This window comes from Lissotriton vulgaris, chromosome 5, assembly GCF_964263255.1.
Source record: "Lissotriton vulgaris chromosome 5, aLisVul1.2, whole genome shotgun sequence".
Lineage (NCBI taxonomy): Eukaryota > Metazoa > Chordata > Amphibia > Caudata > Salamandridae > Lissotriton > Lissotriton vulgaris.
The window spans coordinates 314,718,587-314,731,860 of NC_141693.1; the positions used below are offsets into that span (position 1 = coordinate 314,718,587).

Sequence of the window (13,274 nt, forward strand, 5' to 3'; positions counted from 1 at the left end):
ATTTGGTGCAACATCGGAAACAGACCTGGGAATTTAGGGTGTACAGTAACCAAGCTTGGATGCCGCTTCAATAGATATCAGGAGCGAGACCAGAAGGGACATTGACACCTGTGTGCCCTCTAAAGTTCTAGAGTGGGAGGAAGGGCCTAGTTCGTGGTTCAACTTTTTGGTGCTTTTTCTTGTACCTATCCAAAGGCTTTCACTGTTAAGTGATCTGCCATGGGTGCGACATTGGGAGCGAGAACAAGACATTAGTTTTGACTGTGAGAGGTCGCAGTGTGAAGTTTTCTTGTGTATAGCAACGTAAAGTTTGGTCTCAGTTCCATGTGGTTTTTAGGTTCATCTCGGCGCACTTGTCTCAGAACTTGGAGTCATGGTCTGGCAGCAGGCACATCTGCTGTCAACAGTCCCTACATGGTTTCAACCCTATTGTTTTAGGGGGTGACATTTTCCCTTGCACAGTGGATAATTTTTGAGAAAAAACTCTGGCAAAACACTACGGCAAAGCTCCAAATCTGCTTCTGGAGGCATGGAAAAGAACTTATCCCACCGTGCATGGGTGGCATTTATTTAGGACTGTGCTCGTCACTTCCGTAACAGAACTAATTTGGCACAGAGCTGCATGACGACCCCTACTGGCACAAAGGAGAACAGCTTTAAAGTTTTCAGATCCAAAAGGAGACCTGTTGAATATTCATAGGGTGAGGAATCTATGGATAGAAGTAGCCATCAGAAATACAATAGCTTCTGGAATTCTGCTTTTTTTGGGACACTTTGTGTACCTTTCAGGCATGACCAGGTCATTGCAGTGTTATGTTATGACATAGCAATATAACAGCTTATTTAAAAGTGAAGCCAATGCAAAAACAAAGCAATGGCATCGCAAGTAGAATACTTTTTGATGGCGATTGTAGGTTTTATTCCCATGGATAGATAACTAATGAAATTATCATTGTGGTTAAAAACAAATGTCCCATATTACGGTAAGTCAATATCCCACATTTACCAGGAAATATGTACCACATTCTGGCAGACTGGACTTCTTTAGGCCAATTGATAAAAATGTGTAAACTGAACTACTGCAATCCTGGAGGATACATCAGTATGGACAAGACTGATCCTCAAACACTTCATCCAGTATGCATGAAGGTTTCAAGGCAAGGAGCTAACGGAGCTTAAAGATTATATCAAAACTACAAAAATTATTATTTTTAAAGACAGGAATCAACATTGCACCAACTGCAAAAAACTGCAAACCAACTAAAAGCAATAAGAAAATGACAGGCCATGAGAATTTGCTATCCTGGGGGCAACTTGAAGGATAACATCTGTTGTTAGAAGGAGGTTGTGGGATCTCTTGAGGATCACATCCTTTCATCATCTAATTCAAAACCAAACCAATATGTTGTTGAGACATTAAACACAGATCTTTAAAAATACATTTATTTAATTGATACTGCAATAAATTTAAACTCATTGTTTAACAAAAAATGGAGGAACATTAATTTTCATCACAAATACTGTAGCCTTAAGATACTTACCAAAATAAACAATGTGATGGCATACGTACATAATGTATAAATTTACATATAGTGAATTGCATATTGCTCTTCTTTTCCACAAAAGCACATTATAAATAGATTTGCATTAGAATGCTTTCCTCCCTGTGTTTATTAAAAATACATTCTTTACAACTGAAGCAGTGAATGCTAGTGCAAGTCCGTTCCTGGTGGTTGTGCTATACTTTCACTTTGGTGGCACCTCATACTTAAAAACAACGCTGAAGAGCTTGCCTCCTAGACGATCAGCAAGCCATGAGTTTTTGATGACAGCAAATTTGAGGCTCTCACATTCGAGGACTGCGTAATAGTTGGTGTGGATAGCACGACCCATCCCCTCGATGATGACTAAATCAGTCTTTCGCTCCCTCACCAGCATCGATAGGCCTTTGTCCAACCGGCTGCAATAGAAGAAAGCATCACCATTTAGGACTATCCACGAGGCACCATCTTGCAATACAAAAGTGTTTAATCCAGCCATACTTTTGACACATCTGTTTCTAGGCACCTGATCCATTCAATACAAAACTGGTCCCAATAACACTTCAAACGTTTGTTCCAAAACGCGTAGTCATTCACACAGAAAGGCACCGGCAGTGAAAAATCATCTCTTCCCGTGCATGCGGGCAGCATAATAAAACATAGTGAATTACTCAGATACATCATCCTGTGAAATATGTGAGTAATTTGCTGCAGGAAACTTTTGTTTGCATACTCACTATCCATACAAAGATGAACAGATTTTGCTGGTTACCTATAGATTTCCGTTCACATATGGGATAGAAAGCAATTATCCCTAAAATAATGACAATACTTTGTTTACTGCACATAAAGGTACTAGAACAATAGGAGTAGATCACTTGAATGCCTCTTGTCAAGGAAAGCCATGTATGTCCACTCTATGTACAGACTTACACACCGGTTATAATATGAATGATATGCTTACAATACATTCCAATTAACAATTTTAATCGGACAGGAGTAAGAGTCATAGTTTGTGGTTAAACAGTACCTACCAAAATACAACAAAATGCTGATTGCTACAAATGTTTTAAAAAGTTAAATCCAGATCAAAACTACTGAAGGTACATACTGAAATAAAGTCCAACCAGCTAATTTAATGGGAAATACTGGATGGGCATTGTTTTGGTGAATTAAAGTTTAATCCGAATTAGCACAACCAAGCAGGTTGCCATATAGTAGGAGTCTGATGATTTTTCAAAAAGCACGCATTTAAGAAAAAAATGTGTTCTACAATTCTGACAAAAAGTGGTATAAAATGTGACTGAATAACTGGTTTAACAAAATGTCAAAGCAAACCCAAATGAGGGACTTCAGCCACCTTAGCCAGAAAAGCTTGTCCTCAACAGTGTGGAGATGCCAGAAACTATGCAATAGGTGATGGGTGTTTGCAATGAGCAATTTTCCATACACACCAAAACATAGTGTTTTTCCTGCTGTAATCTGCCCTAAACTATTCCATATTTTTGGGGGCTTCTAAATTGTGAAGTGTTTTTTCCACAACATTGCCAGGCATCTTGAAAAGAAGGTAGGATGATGGACATTATAGCGGAGACAGATTGTAGGATGAATGAGGGATTGTCCAGTGCGGCAATCCTATTTGGATGTACAACTTCACTTTCACCAAGAATGCCCTATATCACTTTTTACTAAAGCAAGAAAATAACGTGAACACAAAGTCAGTAGGTGAACACAAAGTCAGTAGGTGAACACAAAGTCTGTAGGTAAACACAAAGTCTGTAGGTAAACACAAAGTCTGTAGGTAAACACAAAGTCTGTAGGTAAACACAAAGTCTGTAGGTAAACACAAAGTCTGTAGGTAAACACAAAGTCTGTAGGTAAACACAAAGTCTGTAGGTAAACACAAAGTCTGTAGGTAAACACAAAGTCTGTAGGTAAACACAAAGTCTGTCTGTAGGTAAACACAAAGTCTGTCTGTAGGTAAACACAAAGTCTGTCTGTAAACACAAAGTCTGTCTGTAGGTAAACACAAAGTCTGTCTGTAGGTAAACACAAAGTCTGTAGGTAGGTAAACACAAAGTCTGTAGGTAGGTAAACACAAAGTCTGTAGGTAGGTAAACACAAAGTCTGTAGGTAAACACAAAGTCTGTAGGTAAACACAAAGTCTGTAGGTAAACACAAAGTCTGTAGGTAAAAAGTGAACCTTCCAGTATGGATGATCAGATTCTAGATCGTTCCATCATTATATTAATTTTCAGAGAGCAAGCTTGACAGAATGAACACTTTACAGCACCTGGATTAGAGTTTTAGTAGTTAAAGGTCAACTTTAGGCCCATAAAAATAAAGTCAGTCCCACCCAAAGTCCTATAACTAGCTACACAGTTTGAGATACTGTCTATGTGGTGAAAGCGCAAATGATTTTTATTCAACTCTGTACAATATTCAGCTTATCAAGTTTCACGTGAACACACGGTGCAAAAGTCATTCAATTTTAGCCTTTCTACATCTGACTCTTCCAGATGTTGTCAGAACACTCCTAACCTAATCAATATGTCTGCAAATAATCATTTTTGAGCAGGGAGAAACCCTGGTGGTGGACTTTCATAAATAAAGAGAAAAGACATCTCACCAAACACGTAACACTAAGTAGATTGAAATTTCCATTACCCTGGTGTAATTTCACACAATTTCCATTATTACATTACAGGAAATTCCAAAAACGACACCATTATACCATGTCCTAGAATTTCAAGTCCATTTGAATAAAAGTCCTATTACGGGAACAACACTAGCTGTGAGTGGCTGTTAGCACAACTTGTGGTTTTTGAGAGCTTTTAAATAAAAAATTGTAAAATACAAACCCAGCCCAAAATGGAAGCAAGAATGCATTTTGCTCTTATATATAGGGCTAAATGTCAGATTTGCATTGTATATATATATATATATATATATATATATATATATATATATATATATATATATATATATTCTACTGGCGGTCGCCAGTAGGTAGTTATAGTTAGGATTTTTTTCAATGTTAAATCTCAAAATTCTATTTGGAATAACTTTGGCACCGGTTGACGAATCTGCCTGAAAATTTCCTGAAAATGGCCTCGTCGAGCTCCGGTTCTTCCTTGAAAGTTTGGGGGGGATACGTCAAGCGGGGGCCGAGATAAAAGGGGGGTCCCAAAACGCGTTTTCCCCATGTTAAGTTCCATAGGGCGGTCGATTTCACTTTTAGCTCGAACGGCTGAATGGATATACAGCAAACTTGGCAAAATTGTAGGGACTGGTAGCCCGATGTGCCTTTGCTATGTCTCAAGATATGTGCTCCAGTGGATTTTGAGTAATTTAGGTTCAAAAAAATATATATATCTATAGGCGCTCTCCGGTGCGCGCACCGGAGAGCGCTCCAGGCACGACACGCGACTTGCGCGCAGAAAGCTGATTGGCTCTTGGGTGTCTGTAAACATTCTGAACAGTCTGGAGCGGCCACCATCTTGTGTCTCGGTAAAATCGAGACACAAGGGGTTTGAAAAAAAAAAGGGGCAAATGACCATAAGGGGGAAGAGTAGACCCCCTCTGACCCCCTAGTTTTGATGTGGGGGCCATAAAAGGGTCCTGCGGGTAAAAAAAAAAATTAAAAAAAATTCGATTTCCGCTGGGGGCGCACCCGGTACGCGTACCGGGGAGCTTACTGGGGAGCGTACCATGGAGATAAAAAATGACAGATTTTTTTTCACAAAAAAAATAGCATTTTTTTATAAATTTGAGGTAGTTCTGAAAAGAACTTTTTTTTTATTTTGTTTTATATTTTTTTTTAGACTTTTTAAAACAATTTTATATTTTTTTTTGATTTTTGTCAAGGGAAAAACAAAACAGGGATTCCAAAACGGCTCAACAGGAGCAAAAAAATGTGAAAATTTAGGGACTGTCAGGGCAGCGGTGTTGCTGTTTCTTTAGGGCAATGAGTTCAACACTCTGCTCCCCATAGCAGAGCAGTTCGTCACACTCCGTGCACAGAAATTTGATGCCTGCAAACTCTGGCTGTATGTTAGGGACCATTCTTCTACGGGATGGTCCCGAAGGTGTTGCTCCACCAGTGGAGGTGCTGCCGCCATCTGTGGGTAATTTCCGTGCCAGCTCTCTGACACTCTCCCTCGCAAAGTTGTTTGGGTGTCTTCTTTTGACATGCCTGATTAAATTGGCATTTCCAAAACTATATTTTTTCAGAGGATTGCCTCTGGATAAAGTACTACCACATATTTTGCAGGTTACTTTTGGAGCGTTGACTTTTTTTTGTCCTTCAGGGATGTTATAAAATTTCCAGATGAAATGAATTTTTTTCTTCTACCTAGGAGGGTCCTCCTCTAAAAATGCCTCGGAATCACTGCTGGATGACTCTCTTGCAGCCATTGCTGTAGATCAGGAAAGTAGGAGATGAAGATAGTACACAGAACAGCTCTTGCTCTCTCCAAGTACAAAGCAATAGTGAAGGAAATGGGTGGGGATTTCATTCTTTGTAAAAAAAACTGTTAGCAACCAATGAAAAGTGTTATTTTAGGGTCACATGACCCGACGCGCTTACGCTGCGCGCTCCGGAGCACTTCTGGGTGCGTTTACGCGGCGCGATCGCAGGCGCTTCCGGGGCGCAAACGTGGCGCGATCGTAGGCGCTTCTGGGTGCTTTTACGCGGCGCGAACGTAGGCGCTTCCGAGGGCACTTACGTTGCGCGCCGAAGTGACGTCATCAAACTTTTACAGAAATGCATAATCATTTTCCTTATATAAAAAAACTGATTTTATTTGTATGGTACGAAATGTTTTGCATTATTATTAACTTTTCATTCATATTTTTTTTCACGAACGACAGTAGCGCTCTGGGTGCGCTTTCAGGTGAGCTCACCGGAAAGCTTACCGGAGAGCTTAGCTGAAAGCTTCCCGGAGCGCGCACCCAGAGCGCAAAAGAAAAAAATTATATTAAAAAAAAATGAATACTTACAAAAAAACAGCAAATTGTAAAAAAAAAAAAAAAGGTTAGAAACTCGATATAGAAAGGAATTAGCATTTAAAAAACCTATGAAATTCACTGAAAAAACCATAGGTTTCACACCAGTTATAGTTAGGAATTAGCATTTAAAAAACCTATCAAATTCACTGAAAAAAACATAGGTTTAACACCAGTTATAGTTAGCTGGAAATTTTACTGACATAAAACCATTGAAATTCCCACGTTATAGTTAGTTGGACTCACTATAACTTGCACGTGTAATGCACTGCTGATGACATCACATATTACATCACTCATGACATGGTCAGTGATATCACATGACATCACTGATGACAGAGAGACTGACCTACTTTCACTCGCTAATATATGTATTCACTAAGATACACTTAATAAGGCAGATATCCAATCATTTTTTTAAAAAAAAACATCCATTAAGACAATAATTTAAACAAATATTCTTCCATCAACCTTAACATACATATATAAAACATATTTATTTATCTGAAAGACACACATTCACGGGATGGTGTCATCAGTGCATTACACGTGCAAGTTATAGTGAGTCCAACTAACTATAACGTGGGAATTTCAATGGTTTTATGTCAGTAAAATTTCCAGCTAACTATAACTGGTGTTAAACCTATGGTTTTTTCAGTGAATTTGATAGGTTTTTTAAATGCTAATTCCTAACTATAACTGGTGTGAAACCTATGGTTTTTTCAGTGAATATATATATATATATATATATATATATATATATACACACTTTTTTTTTGTATTGAACATGATGGCAAAAGGAAATTACACAAATTTCACACACTCCAACTCAACACAAACTTGGCACTATCCTATACGTCTAACACCACATACTACACAATATATCATTAATTCACAACAAACTCCCACACTATACTCGACACATTTCAGAAATACGATAGTGCATTCTGCAACAATCTACCTCCAGATTAACACACAAAAAAGCAGTTGTATGAACTCTTGTCCTACAACCATCACCAGTACAGGAAACACTCCCCCTGCTTGAAGAACTCCAAGTGTATGATCGCAAGTGATTCTAACCTGCAACCACCCAAACTCAATTGTCTTTCAGGACCACTGGCACATGCTCCCTCACTTCTACCTTCCACAAGACAGTACGGTGGCAGCATCTGCAGCCCAGCTAATCTTTCCTCTGACTGCAAACACCAATAACACGTTCCCTCAGGTGCGTTCCTTGTGACGCCACACATCAAAGCTGTGAAGAAGATGACTCCTTTGACCCGAAATGTATTTCATAAAAGGTTCCGGAGTGACTCCTTGCTACAAATGCTTTGGGGTTTCCCGTGCAAGCTGGCGACCCATCTATTATAGACTGTCTGATACTCGAGTCTTCTGTACTACTGAATTATGTTGCACGCACGTTATCCACACATAGCAGTCACATTTATAGAAGGTCTCTCCAATCTAGGGAACATTCAAAAGTATCCCAAATTAAATAAACTGAGAAAAGATTTACTAGTTCGAGATTTTAAGTAGTTGTTCCATAATCCTGAAAGCCTTTCCCAAACGCTAAAAGCAAAGGATTGCTCAAGCTCTTGTTGTCAGGCGAGGACTGTCAAAGTACATGTCCCCATCAGCAAAGAAGGCGGGTACTTTTAAAGCTTGCCTTGATACTTTTATCAACGATTAAGATAAACGTTTGGTTACTAGGGCGTATTTGAGCAAATTGCTCATTTTAAAAGAATCTGTAGTTCTCCGAAGAAATCAAGCATATTTTTGTCCAGATCACTTACCTAAACAGTTACATTTCTCCTTTTAGATCTTGTAGAGATGCTATGTTTTTTTGCACAACTTGGAGATGCCGACAAAATGCTATGTCTAAATAAAGCTGCGTTCTAATTGATATACATTGTATATCAATTTCTTCAGCTGTTCTGTCCTAAGGGTACTGCTCTGCATTTTATGGAAACAAACACAGACTACTGCCGTGGTAAGTTAAGAGAGACATTGTAAGGCACTGCAACAGGGTTCAAGAGTGCCACCATTTTGAGAGTCAAACCTCTGAAGAGGTTTATTTATTAAAAATCGACCACTGATTTTCTAAGATGAAGACTCTTTGGAGAGTGCCTTTGGAAGTGCCTGCTGCCATGCATAGCTTATATTTGCTTTGTTTTTTTGCATATGCAATAACACGCAAAATAGCCAATTCAGCTCTTGCTATATTAGCATTTGCTTCAAACATTGTGATTAAGGTGCCTGATACACTAATAAAGGACGACGTTGTTAGATGTATGTAAATAAGTAGTTTCTTCTAGTGTAATGTGAAGTCTGGAACTTCCATTTGGGACATTTAAGAGTGGGAAGAGGTAGTAAAATGACTTTTAAATAATCTTAACGAATGCCATGTAATTTATAGCTATCTTGGCTACTTTCTGTTCCTAGCAAATTGTGTTCAATCAGTTCCTAATTAACACTGGAAAGCATAAAAGTGAGACGTCCCACGCTAAATTTGTCATCTATTAATAGGAAAAAAAGAAAATTAATCAATTGATGCAAACAGCAATATTCCTCAAATGATTATGCATTATTTAAATAGACCGATATCACAAATTGGACTGTCAATATATCATAATCGAGAGAGCGATAAACATTCTTCATCTCTTCAAAAATAATCTGGATGGCTTGAGGATGTGTGCCATCTCCAATGAGTAAAAGACGTGCTTTGTGATAGACTGGTCTTCTAGGGCATGCTACCTGACAGCCAGAATTTAGAGAAACTGAAAGATTACATACAATATAGCTAGCTTCCACAAAATTCATCAAAAAGGTTTTTCTTTTTTTCAGTCTTAGGGTTAGAAAACCAGTTCAGGTTTTATTTTAAAAACATTATTTTTAAGGGTTGGTGCTTACGGGTTTTTAGTGTTTTGATTTCCTATTTTTAACACTGGTTTCATGCGTTAGAGGGGTCTGACTTTAGGGATCCACTAAAGACACAAACTGATTGTTTGCAGTCACCTACAGGAGCCCTATTTGGGAGATTAAGAGCCATAAAATCAGAACAACGATTAACAGGTCTTCTTTTCATTGCTTGGAAGTGTTGGCACTCAATAGCTTTGCAAACTGGTTTTATAAGCAGTTTAAAAAGGGTGTGAATTGCAAATGAAGCCTAAATAGTTGCATATGTTCTTACCCTATGATGCTGATGTTTTCGGATGGATTTTATGTTGTATGTATATGACTAAGTAGAACACCAAAGCTGTAGCCAAGACGGACATTTGAAAATGGAAAAAATGAAAGGGGTCCTGATTTTGCCGGTTGCTGCTGGGCGGACTACGGATCCCAGAGCCCCCGAACGGCCGCGCACGGCCGCAATGTCATCAGAGAGCGCCGGGGGTGCTACAAATCGCCCTGCACACTCCTGCACCGCGGGACACACGCGCGGACGGAACCCGTCTGAGACAGGCCGAGGCTGAGCAGGGCCATTTCCCTTGGTTTTCGTACCAAATTATTTAGCTTGGACTGCTGGAGACCAGAAGTAGCCGGACATGATCAGACCTGTATAGATTAACAGTCTATTTTCCAGTAGGCAAACATGGCTACCATAGTTCGTATGATTGTGTCACCAATTTGTTTTATTTTTAACGGTCTATTAATCAATCAATAAGCTTTGATATTATGATAATGTGAATAGGATATTCATGCCCATTTGAAATATTTCTCCCTGCATCGTTTTTGTTTTATTAGTTGGAAACAAAGTATGATCCTTTGGTTGTTTTAAGCTGCAGGTTTTTTGTAATACCTATTTCTCTACACGTGGGTACTGGAGTTCATCCTGCCGATATTAGTATCAGTAGTATTTTGCTACATACGCCACACATAATCTGTTGAAACGTAAAGGAAACAGAAATATAATTGTGCCCACGGGTTCTACCATCGATACGTACCTTGAAAAGGCAGTGAGCGCCATTAGTGTCGAAATAGATAGGGCTGAACACCGCCTTTCATTAGGATTAGGCAGCCTGCCGGAACCAGTAAGCTCGAAAGATTCCCATGTGGAGCCTAATGTGATTAATGATCAAGATATTACCCCTATTGTGGATTGTGTAAACCTAGACGCTGCTCTGAATTCCTCGGAAAGTAGAGAAGCCTATTGTATGCCGTTAACTAACAAGTGCTTACCCCAAGAAAGAAAAGGAGTTGTAAGAAGCCACAGCCAAAACAGGGGATGATCACAAAAGGTACTAAAATTCCAACCCCCCTTTGTACAGGGGAGCAACCACCTAGTATGGGGTCACTGAATGATGCACAGGTTAATCAGATCATTAATGCCCTGGCTGTTAAAATTGAAACATACCTCAAACCACTACATGATAAAATAGACAAAATAAATGGGGAAGTATCTAGGCTTAGTGGGGAATTGAACAATCACAATGAGCTACTTAAAGTAACTACAATTAGACGGCAGGAAGGCTCTCAAAATGGTAGTAATCCAGGAACAGCAGTTGCCTTGGGAGCAGTGTCTGATACCCATAGGAATGTGAGGGCCAGTATTAACCCTAATGCACAAGTTTCAGTTACGGGCGATAATTTAACCTGTCTCGGCCACACAATGCAATTGACAGGGAGTAACCATACCTGTGATGTACGAAACCTAGATATAAGTAGTAAGGAGAATATTCCGGGGATTAATACCAGGGTAGGGAAAAAATCAGAGGAGGGAAAATGAAATAGTACCATCAATCTACCCCCCGAATGCTCTCCGTATGTGGCAGTTTTGGTGAATGTCCCCCCTCTTAGCTTGTCCTAAAACGAATCTTAAAAATAAAACGGTGCATTGGCTTAACCACAACTGTGTCTACCTGGTTAATTGCGCAGATCAGATTCTTACAACAAGAAGAGTCAACTGGATAGGCCCTTTAAAGAAATCTATACAGGGTGATTGTGTTATCAACTTAACTTCAAGAACCCACATTATGCCAGGATTGCTCTGAATAGAGTATTAGTCTTGCCAGCTAACGATTCTAGTACCTCATTACTCCCACTTGGTTTCTTCTATAGCCATTTAAAACAAGGGCCCCTAGAGGGTCAACTCAGGAACGCCAAAGAACCAACTGGGCTTTACCACTCCAGACGCATTTTACTGTACCTATATACATTCGATTCCAATCACTCAGTACCCTTGAGGAGAATGATTGACAGGACCTAGACCACCATACAGAGGGAATGGTGGATAGTAGGGGCATTGGCGAACTAGGGGCTGAAATCATAGCGGGACACGGACCAGTGGGTCAGGCAAGTTTACGGGGAGCAACGTATACCTCTGACGAAAGGGATCCTGGCATAGAGCAAGGGGCAACCCCTGAGGGTAATATAGGTCACTTGGTAGAAATAGAACCTGCATGCTAAGCTAGTGGGCTCTCTATAGCCACTTGGAACATTGCAGGGCGGACTAAAAAAAGGGATATGCTAGGGTGGATGGACTTTTTCCATACCCACAATATTATTTGTCTCCAGGAGACTTGGTGCACAGACCTTGTTAACTTTGAGGGGTTTGTTGCTTTTGATTTACCTGCTCTGTGTTCTTTGGCTGGTAGAGCAAAGGGTGGGCTCTTAATTCCCCTGTCAATCAATCTGCCTATAGATGTTAAAGGATTTATTAACATCTGGTGTCATTCACAGGTACTATGGTTACACCAAAAAAAATGGCCGGGATGTTCTCTTAATTAATTTCTATAATAACCTTTTTGATTGTACACGGCATAAAGTAGTTATAGAACTGGAGAATGTTATTGGCAAATTGGGCTCAGAAGAGGATGTTAATTTTGACATAATTTGGGTTGGAGATTTTAAAACATCTATATGCCCTCTGTCTACCACTAGGGTCTGTGGGTTCAGGAATGATACAGGTGATGACTGTATGCATTTCCAGCATAATCAGTATGGAGATACACTTAACATGATTATGGCGAATTTTGATTTGGACATAATGCAGTGTGCTAGAGATTATTATTTGTGTATTTTGTAAAGCGCGCAGCTGCCCCAACGGGGTGTCCCGGCGCTGATTGAACAAACGGCAGATGGTCCAAAACAGAGCCTTACAGGCAGAATAAAAAGGTTTTTAAGGCTCTGCAGAATTCAAGTTCCGATTGGCTCATACGAAGGTGCAGCGGAAGCTTGTTCCAGCGCTGGGTGGCACATACCTCAAATGTTTTACCTCCCGATCGGGCCTTTTTGAATCTGGGGGTCACTAGTAACAGCTTGGTGTTTGAACGGAGGCCTCTGGAGTTGCTGTATGGGCGGAGACTTGACCTGAGATGGGCTGGGCCTTTGCCTTTTGTCGTCCGGTATGCCAGAGTCATAGCTTTAAACTCAATTCGCTTAGAGACGGGGAGCCAGTGCAATTTTCGCAGGTAAGAGGAGATATGTTGCCTAAGCGTAATACCCCCGATCAAACGGGCGGCTGCATTTTGCACTGTCTGGAGTCTGTGGCACAGGCCTGCTGTCAGACCCAGATATAATCCGTTAGCATAGTCGAGATGCGAGATTATAAGTGCATGGACTATGGTTTTACGGTTGTCGCTGGGTAGATAGTTTGAGCATTTTTATCATTTTGATTTTAGATAAACATGCAGCAGATACTATTTGAAACGGATTCACGAAGGATAAACAATGGTCCCATCGGACCCCCAGGTTTCTGACAGTCCTTCAGAAGAGGAGCCTGGCTCA

General features: G+C 40.0%; 1 protein-coding gene across 1 annotated transcript in view; it reads right to left on the reverse strand.

Moving 5' to 3' along the window:
• Positions 1-1,427: 1,427 nt before the first annotated feature.
• Positions 1,428-13,274, reverse strand: part of PANK4 (pantothenate kinase 4 (inactive)) — a 482,323-nt gene continuing 470,476 nt past the window's right edge. Inside the window, exon 19 of the mRNA XM_086921549.1 lies at positions 1,428-1,960. Within this exon, the coding sequence (XP_086777675.1) occupies positions 1,747-1,960 (214 nt within the window). The 3' untranslated portion in view covers positions 1,428-1,746. The remainder of the gene's footprint in view (positions 1,961-13,274) is intronic.